The sequence below is a fragment of the Salvelinus fontinalis genome, chromosome 31 (assembly GCF_029448725.1).
Source record: "Salvelinus fontinalis isolate EN_2023a chromosome 31, ASM2944872v1, whole genome shotgun sequence".
NCBI classification, from domain to species: Eukaryota; Metazoa; Chordata; class Actinopteri; order Salmoniformes; family Salmonidae; genus Salvelinus; species Salvelinus fontinalis.
In genome coordinates this window covers 13490456-13503711 of record NC_074695.1, presented here as the reverse complement: position 1 = coordinate 13503711, position 13256 = coordinate 13490456, and the positions used below count along the sequence as shown (strand labels likewise).

The following is a 13256-nucleotide window of genomic DNA, read 5'->3' as shown; positions in this document are numbered from 1 at the left end:
ACAGCCCTCTTCAGGTCATGCCACAGCATCTCAATTGGGTTAAGGTCAGGACTCTGACTTGGCCATTCCAAAACAAAAATCTTATTCCTTTTCAGCCATTCTTTAGTTGATTTACTTGTGTGCTTTGGGTCATTGTCTTGTTGCATCACCCTTAAGCTTGAGGTCATGCCCTGACATTCTCCTGTAAAATGTCTTGATACACTTTTGAATTTATTGTTCCCTCAATGATTGCAAGGTGTCCAGGCCCTGAGGCAGCAAAGCAGCCGCAAACCATGATGCCCCCTCCTCCATGCTTCACAGTTGGGATGAGGTTTTGGTGTTGGTGTGCAATGCCCTTTTTCCTCCATAAAGCGTTGTGCATTTTTCCCAAAAAGTTCAACTTTTGTCTCATCTGTCCACAGCAGCATTTTCCCAGAAGCTTTGTGGAACATCCAGGTGGTCTTTGGCAAACTTGAGACATCCGCAATGTTGTTTTTTTAGACAGCAGTGGTTTCCTTCACGGTGTCCATCCATGAACACCATAGTTGTTCAGTGGTTTTCTGATAGTGGACACCTGAACACAGACTTTCGTTGTTTGTAGAGTGTTCTGGAGGTCTTTTGTTGTTACCCTTGGGTTCTTTCTCACCTCTTTCAGGATTACGCATTGTGCTCTTGGAGTGATCTTTGCAGGACGCCCACTCCTAAGGAGAGTATCAACAGTCCTGAATCTTCTCCATTTGTAGACAATTTGTCTCACCGTGGATTGATGAACACCAAGGTCTTTAGCAATGCTTTTGTAACCTTTTCCAGCTTTGTGCATCTCTATAATGTGTCTTCTAAGATCCTGTGAAAGTTGTTGGGATTGAGGCCTGGTTCACACTAACCAATCTTTCTGGAGAAGAACAGATGTGTCAGTAACCAGGCTTTGTGTGCCTTTATTTAAAGGGCAGGGCACCTGTGCAATCCACACCTCCAATCTCATCTCCTTAATTGAAACACATGACTCCAAATAGCTTTTGTAGAAGTCGTTAACACAGAGGTTCACTTACTTTTTCCAGCCTGCACTGTGAATGATTACTCAATGTCTTCAATAAAAATGTGAAAAGTACATCTGTTTGTGTGAAATTAGTTTAGCCAGATTGTGTTTGTCTATTATTGTGACTTTGATGAAGATCAGACCACATTTTATGAGTAATCAATGCAGAAATCCAGGTAATTCCAAAGGGTTCACAAACTTTCTTGAAACTGTAGACTTAACTGGCCACTTTAACAACTGGAACATTAGTCACTTTAATAATGTTTACATATCTTGCATTACTCCGATGAACTTGTGGGTACCATAAAAAGGGTATACACGAGTTCATCTTACTCCTGGGAAGTAGATCATGGGCCTCATTGCCAAAATCCCAATGTATCCCTTTAAAAGGCAAACTCCTGATGTGCCTCCAAAACCCCCTCTCACTCCACTCCCCTTTCCTCTCTCTCTCGCCTCCTCTTACCCCCTCCCCTACCCCAACTCTCTTTCCCTAATCCCCCCACCCCAACTTTCTTTCCCTAACCCCCACCTACCCCCAACTCTCTTGCACTAACCCCTTCCTCCCACCCCTCCAGTTGTCCCACCCCATTTGTGTGTTTACTACTGAACCTCCCTGCTTTAACCACAGTAAAATGAACTCCTGTTAATCAACTTAGTCCTTAGATCCTGTGTGGAGCAGACTGATGACAGGGAGAATGTTTGGATAAAGCATGAGGATCTAGAGCTGGGCTTCCAGACACGTAGTACTGGTTATCAAAGTATACCAAAGTTAACAGAGGTCGTTGGAGCCAGAATACTGCATTCATTTCATAATCAGATCAGTTACAGTGACACATATGAGTTGTTCCACTAAAAGAGCGCATCTTGTGTACCTTTGATATTTTAAGTAGAATATTGAATTTTAAAAGCCTGCTTGCTAAATTAAATGAAGTGCCAACACACTCTGAACAGGAGAAACAAACAACAACAACAAGACTGGAGAAACATACAACAACAAAATGACAGGAGAAACAACAACAAAATGACAGGAGAAACAAACAACAACAAGACAGGAGAAACAAACAACAACAACAAGACAGGAGAAACAACAACAAAATGACAGGAGAAACAAACAACAACAAGACAGGAGAAACAAACAACAACAACAAGACAGGAGAAATGAACAACAGCAAAAAGACAGGAGAAACAAACAAAAAAATGACAGGAGAGACAAACAAAAAAAGACAGGAGAAACAAACAACAACAACAAGACAGGAGAAACAAACAACAACAAAAAGACAGGAGAAACAAACAACAACAAAAAGACAGAAGAAACAAACAACAACAAGACAGGAGAAACAACAACAAAATGACAGGAGAAACAAACAAAAAAAGACAGGAGAAACAAACAACAACAAAAAGACAGGAGAAACAAACAACAACAAAAAGACAGCAGAAACAAACAACAAAAAGACAGGAGAATCAAACAACAACAAAAAGACAGGAGAGACAAACAACAACATTTACATTTACATTTACATTTAAGTCATTTAGCAGACGCTCTTATCCAGAGCGACTTACAAATTGGTGCATTCACCTTATGACATCCAGTGGAACAGCCACTTTACAATAGTGCATCAGATCTTTTAAGGGGGGGGGGGGGGGGGGGGCAGAAGGATTGCTTTATCCTAGGTATTCCTTGAAGAGGTGGGGTTTCAGGTGTCTCCGGAAGGTGGTGATTGACTCCGCTGTCCTGGCGTCGTGAGGGAGTTTGTTCCACCATTGGGGGGCCAGAGCAGCGAACAGTTTTGACTGGGCTGAGCGGGAACTGTACTTCCTCAGTGGTAGGGAGGCGAGCAGGCCAGAGGTGGATGAACGCAGTGCCCTTGTTTGGGTGTAGGGCCTGATCAGAGCCTGAAGGTACTGAGGTGCCGTTCCCCTCACAGCTCCGTAGGCAAGCACCATGGTCTTGTAGCGGATGCGAGCTTCAACTGGAAGCCAGTGGAGAGAGCGGAGGAGCGGGGTGACGTGAGAGAACTTGGGAAGGTTGAACACCAGACGGGCTGCGGCGTTCTGGATGAGTTGTAGGGGTTTAATGGCACAGGCAGGGAGCCCAGCCAGCAGCGAGTTGCAGTAATCCAGACGGGAGATGACAAGTGCCTGGATTAGGACCTGCGCCGCTTCCTGTGTGAGGCAGGGTCGTACTCTGCGGATGTTGTAGAGCATGAACCTACAGGAACGGGCCACCGCCTTGATGTTGGTGGAGAACGACAGGGTGTTGTCCAGGATCACGCCAAGGTTCTTAGCGCTCTGGGAGGAGGACACAATGGAGTTGTCAACCGTGATGGCGAGATCATGGAACGGACAGTCCTTCCCCGGGAGGAAGAGCAGCTCCGTCTTGCCGAGGTTCAGCTTGAGGTGATGATCCGTCATCCACACTGATATGTCTGCCAGACATGCAGAGATGCGATTCGCCACCTGGTCATCAGAAGGGGGAAAGGAGAAGATTAATTGTGTGTCGTCTGCATAGCAATGATAGGAGAGACCATGTGAGGTTATGACAGAGCCAAGTGACTTGGTGTATAGCGAGAATAGGAGAGGGCCTAGAACAGAGCCCTGGGGGACACCAGTGGTGAGAGCGCGTGGTGAGGAGACAGATTCTCGCCACGCCACCTGGTAGGAGCGACCTGTCAGGTAGGACGCAATCCAAGCGTGGGCCGCGCCGGAGATGCCCAACTCGGAGAGGGTGGAGAGGAGGATCTGATGGTTCACAGTATCGAAGGCAGCCGATAGGTCTAGAAGGATGAGAGCAGAGGAGAGAGAGTTAGCTTTAGCAGTGCGGAGCGCCTCCGTGATACAGAGAAGAGCAGTCTCAGTTGAGTGACTAGTCTTGAAACCTGACTGATTTGGATCAAGAAGGTCATTCTGAGAGAGATAGCAGGAGAGCTGGCCAAGGACGGCACGTTCAAGAGTTTTGGAGAGAAAAGAAAGAAGGGATACTGGTCTGTAGTTGTTGACATCGGAGGGATCGAGTGTAGGTTTTTTCAGAAGGGGTGCAACTCTCGCTCTCTTGAAGACGGAAGGGACGTAGCCAGCGGTCAAGGATGAGTTGATGAGCGAGGTGAGGTAAGGTAGAAGGTCTCCGGAAATGGTCTGGAGAAGAGAGGAGGGGATAGGGTCAAGCGGGCAGGTTGTTGGGCGGCCGGCCGTCACAAGACGCGAGATTTCATCTGGAGAGAGAGGGGAGAAAGAGGTCAAAGCACAGGGTTGGGCAGTGTGAGCAGAACCAGCGGTGTCGTTTGACTTAGCGAACGAGGATCGGATGTCGTCGACCTTCTTTTCAAAATGGTTGACGAAGTCGTCTGCAGAGAGGGAGGAGGGGGGGGGAGGGGGAGGAGGATTCAGGAGGGAGGAGAAGGTGGCAAAGAGCTTCCTAGGGTTAGAGGCAGATGCTTGGAATTTAGAGTGGTAGAAAGTGGCTTTAGCAGCAGAGACAGAAGAGGAAAATGTAGAGAGGAGGGAGTGAAAGGATGCCAGGTCCGCAGGGAGGCGAGTTTTCCTCCATTTCCGCTCGGCTGCCCGGAGCCCTGTTCTGTGAGCTCGCAATGAGTCGTCGAGCCACGGAGCGGGAGGGGAGGACCGAGCCGGCCTGGAGGATAGGGGACATAGAGAGTCAAAGGATGCAGAAAGGGAGGAGAGGAGGGTTGAGGAGGCAGAATCAGGAGATAGGTTGGAGAAGGTTTGGGCAGAGGGAAGAGATGATAGGATGGAAGAGGAGAGAGTAGCGGGGGAGAGAGAGCGGAGGTTGGGACGGCGCGATACCATCCGAGTAGGGGCAGTGTGGGAAGTGTTGGATGAGAGCGAGAGGGAGAAGGATACAAGGTAGTGGTCGGAGACTTGGAGGGGAGTTGCAATGAGGTTAGTGGAAGAACAGCATCTAGTAAAGATGAGGTCAAGCGTATTGCCTGCCTTGTGAGTAGGGGGGGAAGGTGAGAGGGTGAGGTCAAAAGAGGAGAGGAGTGGAAAGAAGGAGGCAGAGAGGAATGAGTCAAAGGTAGACATGGGGAGGTTAAAGTCACCCAGAACTGTGAGAGGTGAGCCGTCCTCAGGAAAGGAGCTTATCAAGGCATCAAGCTCATTGATGAACTCTCCAAGGGAACCTGGAGGGCGATAAATGATAAGGATGTTAAGCTTGAAAGGGCTGGTAACTGTGACAGCATGGAATTCAAAGGAGGCGATAGACAGATGGGTAAGGGGAGAAAGAGAGAATGACCACTTGGGAGAGATGAGGATCCCGGTGCCACCACCCCGCTGACCAGAAGGTCTCGGGGTGTGCGAGAACACGTGGGCAGACGAAGAGAGAGCAGTAGGAGTAGCAGTGTTATCTGTGGTGAGCCATGTTTCCGTCAGTGCCAGGAAGTCGAGGGACTGGAGGGACGCATAGGCTGAGATGAGCTCTGCCTTGTTGGCCGCAGATCGGCAGTTCCAGAGGCTACCGGAGACCTGGAACTCCACGTGGGTCGTGCGGGCTGGGACCACCAGGTTAGGGTGGGCGCGGCCACGCGGTGTGAAGCGTTTGTATGGTCTGTGCAGAGAGGAGAGAACAGGGATAGACAGACACATGGTTGACGGCTACAGAAGAGGCTACGCTAATGCAAAGGAGATTAGAATGACAAGTGGGCTACACGTCTCGAATGTTCAGAAAGTTAGGCTTACGTTGCAAAAAATAAGAATAAAATACAAGATCTTATTGACTAAAATGATATAGTACTGCTGGCTGGTGAAGTAGCCTGGCTAGCAGTGGCTACGTTGTTGAAAGTGAAGCTGGCTAGGTAACCTCGACAATTTCACTAAATTTCTCTAAACTACACAATTATCATGGATACAAGGACAGGAAAGACAACTAGCTAACACTACGCTAATCAAGTCGTTCCGTTGTAATGTACGTTTCTACAGTGCTGCTATTCGGTAGAAGTTGGCTAGCTAGCAGTGTTGGCTAGGTAGGAGGACGGCAGCGCGGCAGGCGAAAAATAGCTGGCTAGCTAACCGATAATTACTCAAAGCTACACAATTATCTTAGATAAAAAGATAGCAAAGAAAACTATGTAGCTAGCTAACACTACACAAGTCAAGTCGTTCCGTTGTAATATAATCGTTTCTACAGTGCTGCTAATCGGTGGCTAGCTGGCTAGCTAGCAGGGTTGACTACGTTACGTTAGGGCGAGAATACCTGGCTAGCGAACCTCAGCGAACCTTGATAACTACACAATTATCACCGATACAAAGACGGCTATGTAGCCAGCTAAGTAGCTAGCTAAGATCGAACAAATACAAATCAAAGATAGCAAAGACAACTGTGTAGTCAGCCAACACTACACTGATCAAGTCGTTCCGTTGTAATGCACTCGTTTCTACAATGCTGCTATTCGGTGGCAAGCTGGCTAGCTAGCAGTGTTTGGCTACGTTGCGTTACGTTAGGGCGAAAATAGCTGGCTGGCGAACCTCAATAACTACACAATTATGTTTGATGCAAAGACGGCTATGTAGCTAGCTAAGATCAAACAAATCAAACCGTTGTACTGTAGTGAAAATGAAAATCAGACCGTTGTACTATAATGAAATGTAATGAAAAGTTTATACTACTATTCGGTAGACGGTGGACGTTTGCTAGCTGCTGGGCAGATAGCAGTGTGGACTACGATAGACGACGGAATACGATAATTACGCAATTATCTTTTATACACAGACGGCTAAGTAGCTAGCTAAGAAGAAATTGCTAAGGTTAGACAAATTAAACCGTTGTACTATAATGAAATGTAATGAAAATGAAATGAAAATTTATACTACCTGCAGAGCGAATGCAAATGCGACCGCTCGCTCCAAACCGGATGTCTCAATAAGACAGGTAAGACAATAAGACAGGAGAAAAAAACAACAACAAGATGACAGGAGAAACAAACAACAACAATAAGACAGGAGAAAAAAACAACAACAAGATGACAGGAGAAACAAACAACAAAATGACAGGAGAAACAAACAACAACAAAAAGACAGGAGAAACAAACAACAACAACAAGACATGAGAAACAAACAACAACAAAATGACAGGAGAAACAAAGAAAGAATAAGACTAATGTTGCTCTCTGACTAGGATCTGGACGACTGACAAGCCTCTTCTGGGGGCAGTAGCAAAGTGTCAAAGCAGGTTTTAATAAGTTAACTTTGTCTAGTCCCTGAGGTGTAGACAAAATGTTAGATGTTTAGGTTATAGATGACTATAAGCTAAACAGCACTTCTGACCACTTCAACTCCCCCGGCAGTATTTGGAACTTATGTTGCAAGTTTGTAACTAGTCTAGGGAGAGGAGACTGCTTCCATGCTAAGAGGTCTGTGGTTCCATGCTAAGAGGTATGTGGTTCCATGCTAAGAGGTATGTGGTTCCATGCTAAGAGGTATGTGGTTCCATGCTAAGAGGAATGTGGTTCCATGCTAAGAGGTCTATGGTTCCATGCTAAGAGGTCTGTGGTTCCATGCTAAGAGGTATGTGGTTCCATGCAAGATGTCTGTGGTTCCATGCTAAGAGGTATGTGGTTCCATGCTAAGAGGTCTGTGGTTCCATGCTAAGAGATCTGTGGTTCCATGCTAAGAGGTCTGTGGTTCCATGCTAAGAGGCCTGTTGTTCCATGCTAAGAGGTCTGTGGTTCCATGCTAAGTTGTCTGTGGTTCCATGCTAAGAGGTCTGTGGTTCCATGCTAAGAGGTATGTGGTTCCATGTTAAGAGGTCTATGGTTCCATGCTAAGAGGCCTGTGGTTCCATGCTAAGAGGTCTATGGTTCCATGCTAAGAGGTCTGTGGGGCCATGCTAAGAGGTCTGTGGTTCCATGCTAAGAGGTCTATGGTTCCATGCTAAGAGGAATGTGGTTCCATGCTAAGAGGTCTGTGGTTCCATGCTAAGAGGTCTATGGTTCCATGCTAAGAGGTCTGTGGTTCCATGCTAAGAGGTCTGTGGTTCCATGCTAAGAGGTCTGTGGTTCCATGCTAAGAGGTCTGTGGTTCCATGCTAAGAGGCCTGTGGTTCCATGCTAAGAGGTCTGTGGTTCCATGCTAAGTTGTCTGTGGTTCCATGCTAAGAGGTCTGTGGTTCCATGCTAAGAGGTATGTGGTTCCATGTTAAGAGGTCTATGGTTCCATGCTAAGAGGCCTGTGGTTCCATGCTAAGAGGTCTATGGTTCCATGCTAAGAGGTCTGTGGTGCCATACTAAGAGGTCTGTGGTTCCATGCTAAGAGGTCTGTGGTTCCATGCTAAGAGGAATGTGGTTCCATGCTAAGAGGTCTGTGGTTCCATGCTAAGAGGTCTATGGTTCCATGCTAAGAGGTCTGTGGTTCCATGCTAAGAGGAATGTGGTTCCATGCTAAGAGGTCTGTGGTTCCATGCTAAGAGGCCTGTGGTTCCATGCTAAGAGGTCTGTGGTTCCATGCTAAGAGGCCTATGGTTCCATGCTAAGAGGTCTGTGGTTCCATGCTAAAAGGTCTGTGGTTCCATGCTAAGAGGTCTGTGGTTCCATGCTAAGAGGTATGTGGTTCCATGGTAAGAGGTCTGTGGTTCCATGGTAAGAGGTCTGTGGTTCCATGTGGTTCCATGCTAAGAGGTCTGTGGTTCCATGCTAAGATGTCTGTAGTTTTAGAACATCCAAACTGCAACAGTTGTGGTTGTGTTGGTTTTGATGAGCCCATTTCAGACAATACAGACAATGTCTAGCAAGATTACTGTGTATGTGTGAGCAGGAAACAGAGTGTTTCAGATTGAGAGAGAGAGGGAGGAACCGAGAAGGTTTCCGAGTGAGAGAGAGAGAGGGAGGAACAGTGAGGGTTTTAGTGACAGAGGGAGTAACAGAGAGGGTTTCAGAGTGAGAGAGAGAGGAAGTATGGAGTTTTTCCTAGCCACCGTGCTTCTACACCTGCATTGCTTGAGGTTTGGTGTTTTAGGCTGGGTTTCTATACAGGACTTTGTGACATCAGCTGATGTAAGAAGGGCTTTATAAATACATTTGATTGATTGACTGAAATTTGATTGAGTAACAGAGAGTGTTTCAGAGTGAGAGAAGGAGAAACAGAGAGTGTTTCAGAGTGAGAGAGGGAGGGAGGAACAGTGAGGGTTTTAGAGTGAGAGAGGGAGGGAGAAACAGAGAGGTATTGATATTGCTATGAGAGAAGACAGAGGGAGAGAGACCATATATGTAAAGTATGTCCATATGTGAGTATTTGAGAGACAGGGGATGCATGTGTCTGTGTGAGACAGAGAGAGGAGTGAGAGAAGGTATATCCTCTGGCCCTTGGAGAGTGAGTGTGAGGCTGAATGGGAGCCAGGAAAAGGGGAAGGGCCTCGCGTCAGCCAACAAAAACAGCTGCCTGAGAGTACGCAGGAAAACAGTGTCTGGTAGAGTATAGGGAGAGGGGGACAGGGAGAGAGGACAGGAGAGAGAGAGAGCGCCAGGGTTCACATCTCTATATGGGTTGCGTCCTGACTGCGGAGCCTTGCTGTGGGGAGGAAGCAGAGCCTGTGCCCTTGGTGAGAGGGTCACTGACGCGCCGTGGTCCAGAGAGGTCCAACAACGGCAGGATGAGGCTGACTAAGGTGAGTCTCTGGGTGGGCTTATCTATGGGGCCACAGCTGGTCCAATACAATAGAGCTGGGTTTTAGGACCCTTTCACATCCTGCTTTGTATTTTCATATTTTCATAAAGGAATGTGTATGTGTTTGGTCTGTGTATATGAGTGTGCTTGTTACTTTGAGTTGTGTCTGGTGTCTGTGCCCATGTTTGGGTACAGGTTTGTATTACAGTGGGGGTTGGGGGGGCTCCCCTATAACAAATCAGGGCCCCCTTATCAGAATAGAAATGGTCAAAGATATGGACGTTGGGCACCCCCAAGAGTCCATGTATAATTGGAACGCTGATTGGTTACATTGGTGTTATTGTAAATCCCCATGGTTACAACACATACTATCCAGCGTGGGAATGCTTAGCCCCCTGGATCTTTCAGTTGATGACACAGTCGATGACGTGACACGCAACCATTGGTTGATGAATGCAGCTTCTGAGCAGGGGACTGCGACCAAGGTACTTGTTCTACTGGTCATTGTGTTTCAGCCTCACAGGTCATGTGGTACGAGTCATGATGCGTCACTACTCTGTTATGCTGGCTGTTATCTACAGTACATCCGGTGAGTGGGCTGGCTGTGTTGTTATCATAGAGAAGCTCCATTTAATGGCTAATAGAATTAAATGACTTGGCAGGCAAAAGAAAACACAATTTGCTGTAGCCGAATGTACAACAGGGATCATAGCCCGAGGGGTAATTTCTGCTTGGCAATTGAATCTATCTTGATATGATACGCACTCTCTTTCAAAGCCTATCTTGATCTCCGGAGAACATTGTGATATTTGCTTATGACCCCTTCATCCTAAACCAGAGCTGGGCAGCTCTCCCTCTCTAGAGTTGTGAAGATTAGAGTAGAATAACACTGCAGTCCTATAGCATAGATGTGCAACTCTCCCTCTCTAGAGTTGTGAAGATTAGAGTAGAATAACACTGCAGTCCTATAGCATAGATGTGCAACTCTCCCTCTCTAGAGTTGTGAAGATTAGAGTAGAATAACACTGCAGTCCTATAGCATAGATGTGCAACTCTCCCTCTCTAGAGTTGTGAAGATTAGAGTAGAACAACACTGCAGTCCTATAGCATAGATGGGCAACTCTCCCTCTCTAGAGTTGTGAAGATTAGAGTAGAATAACACTGCAGTCCTATAGCATAGATGGGCAACTCTCCCTCTCTAGAGTTGTGAAGATTAGAGTAGAACAACACTGCAGTCCTATAGCATAGATGAGCAACTCTCCCTCTCTAGAGTTGTGAAGATTAGAGTAGAACAACACTGCAGTCCTATAGCATAGATGGGCAACTCTCCCACTGGTTGTACCTGTTACTTTTGGTTTACAGATGTTACACACAGCGGTTCTTCAGGCTCAGATTTCAGGCTCAGATTACTCATCCATTCAAATTGTTAAGAATTCCTTGAAGACCAACGATGCTTTAACCAGTACTGCATCATGGCAACCATATTCCACAGGCATTTTCTAAATACCCAACACAGGAAAGAGCATTGGCTGGTCAAGGGTAAAAAATAGCCTGTATGACCAGATACTCTTACACAGACACAAATACACGTAAACACAACGACCCACTAACACACACAACCACAAACTCAATCACATGGAGACAAACACTGACAACCCACACCATCCTGTGATCTGTGGTCAAACTCCAGGAAGCTTTGACTAGACTGGATTGGTTTGGAACTATAATCTGTCCAAAACTTTGACCAGTATTTGAGGAATGTGTGTATGGTGCAGAATATGAGATGAAAGTAGAGACCTTTCCTTTCTCTAAATCCTGCCACCCCAACAAATCCCTGATCCACCAATAAAAAAAATAACAGAATCTCCCCAAAATAATATTTTATTTTCTTCTCAAATAATTTCTTGACGTCTATCCAAAAGAGTGTTTTGAAAGAGTGGGACATGTTCTGGGAATGAGCTGGAACTTGGCAGGAAAGGTAGTCAGGGCACGTAAAGTAAGTAGGATATGATTCAGCATTTTATTAATCTCTCATGTAGGATAAATGTAAATATTCCCAAAATATATACAACCCTACAGAGGACCTCTCAGACAAGCTCTATTTTCTCACGTGCTTTTGTAATTATCGTCTCTTTCTCCTTCTCTCACTCTCTTCCCCCTCTCATTCTGTCTGACTTTCTCTCTTTCTCTGCCTCGCTCTCTCTCTCTCTCTGTCTGTACAGCTGTAACTTATCAACCTTTGGCTTAGTGCTGTCTAACACAATCATTCCTCAAGCATTACAGCTCCCCTCTCCCCCACCTCATTTCCTCTTTGCCAATGTTCCCACTCACTAAACCTTTCTCATTTACCTCTATGTTGCTCCATGCCTTTCCCCTGTTCCCCCAAGTGCTATGCTCTGTGAACTTAAGCCAACAAAAAGTTGATGTCTATCTTATTTTAGTGGTATCATTTGATCTGTTCCATGTTGGTGAGGATCAGTCTGGCTCACTGGGACTCCATTCCTCAGTATCTCTGCACAGTTAAAGATGTAGTGGGATGGTGGGAGGCATTCTGCCTGATCTGCTATTATACAGGCTTAGCTGACCTCCTATTTGAGGTTCAAAGCTGTTGGCCCCCCCTCTCGTATTTGCCCCTGTCCTTGTATCTTTCTTTGTAAATAAATATACATGTCCATCCTCATGTCTATGTGTATTGGAGGATGTGACAAGTATATTTGTGCTACGGCCAATTCAACAGCTGTAACCAAATCCCTCCCTCCTCCTCCCTCCTCCATCCCACAATCCCCCAACCCTACCCCCCACTCTTCAAGCTTAAGTCCCAGATTCCCAGCATCCTGTCAGCTGGAGGAGGTACCCCTATATTTTGTTAAACTCTCTTGTGGCCTCCCTGCTCCTCCGCTCTCTCACCCTGTCTTCCCTTCTCCCCCTCTCCCCTCCACGGTCCAACAGAAAAAAAGTTACAGACAAATAAACGTCCCCGGTCCCTCCGTTTTAATACAAGAGGAAATTCCATGGTGCTTAGGCATTTTTTAAAGACTGTTGTTCTGGGATTCCTACGAGTTACACTCAAATTGTACATGCAGTCACTAGAGTCATGTTTCTGTGGGAATGTGTTTACTCTCCTATTGACACATAGTCAGAAATAATGTTCTTGGGAATAGTTTTGCATGTATGGCATGATTATGGAAATGGAACAGATACATGGGTTGGCAAGTAGCACAGAGTATTGGTATTTATCACTATTCTCTTGAGCATTATGGCAATAAATAGTTTAATCTTGGCTTCTGATTGGCTGGGTAGAAATATCAACATATTGCTTCCACCTACCCAATCCTCTCAGATCGACAGACATGGCTGGGGAATAGGGGTTAGGAGTCATTTTGGAACTCACGATACCACCTCTGGATTGTGTGAAAATGTGTTACGCCACAACACTGACGCACTTGCTAACTTGTTGCACTTCTGTGTTTCCCCCACATGGTGTAGCTCTTGTGCTAATGGTAACATGGAAATAGTTTGACACCTGAAGTAAATTGTCCACCCAAGTGAGTTTATTACAAAAAATGGGGGGGGGGGTCTTTAGGCATTACACCCATGTCTAATCTTACAACTTGTGTAAATACATTTA

The 13256-nt window shown here is 46.1% G+C and overlaps 1 protein-coding gene across 3 annotated transcripts in view; it reads left to right on the top strand.

Annotated features, from left to right (window-relative positions):
* Positions 1–8914: 8914 nt before the first annotated feature.
* LOC129829586 (tensin-2-like) overlaps positions 8915–13256 on the top strand; it is a 69352-nt gene continuing 65010 nt past the window's right edge. For all 3 annotated transcript variants that reach the window (XR_008755415.1, XM_055891362.1, XM_055891361.1), the window contains exon 1: positions 8915–9629. Coding sequence is in view for 2 of the 3 variants with exons in the window: in XM_055891362.1 (XP_055747337.1) it covers positions 9504–9629 (126 nt within the window). In the remaining variant the exon portion in view is untranslated. The remainder of the gene's footprint in view (positions 9630–13256) is intronic.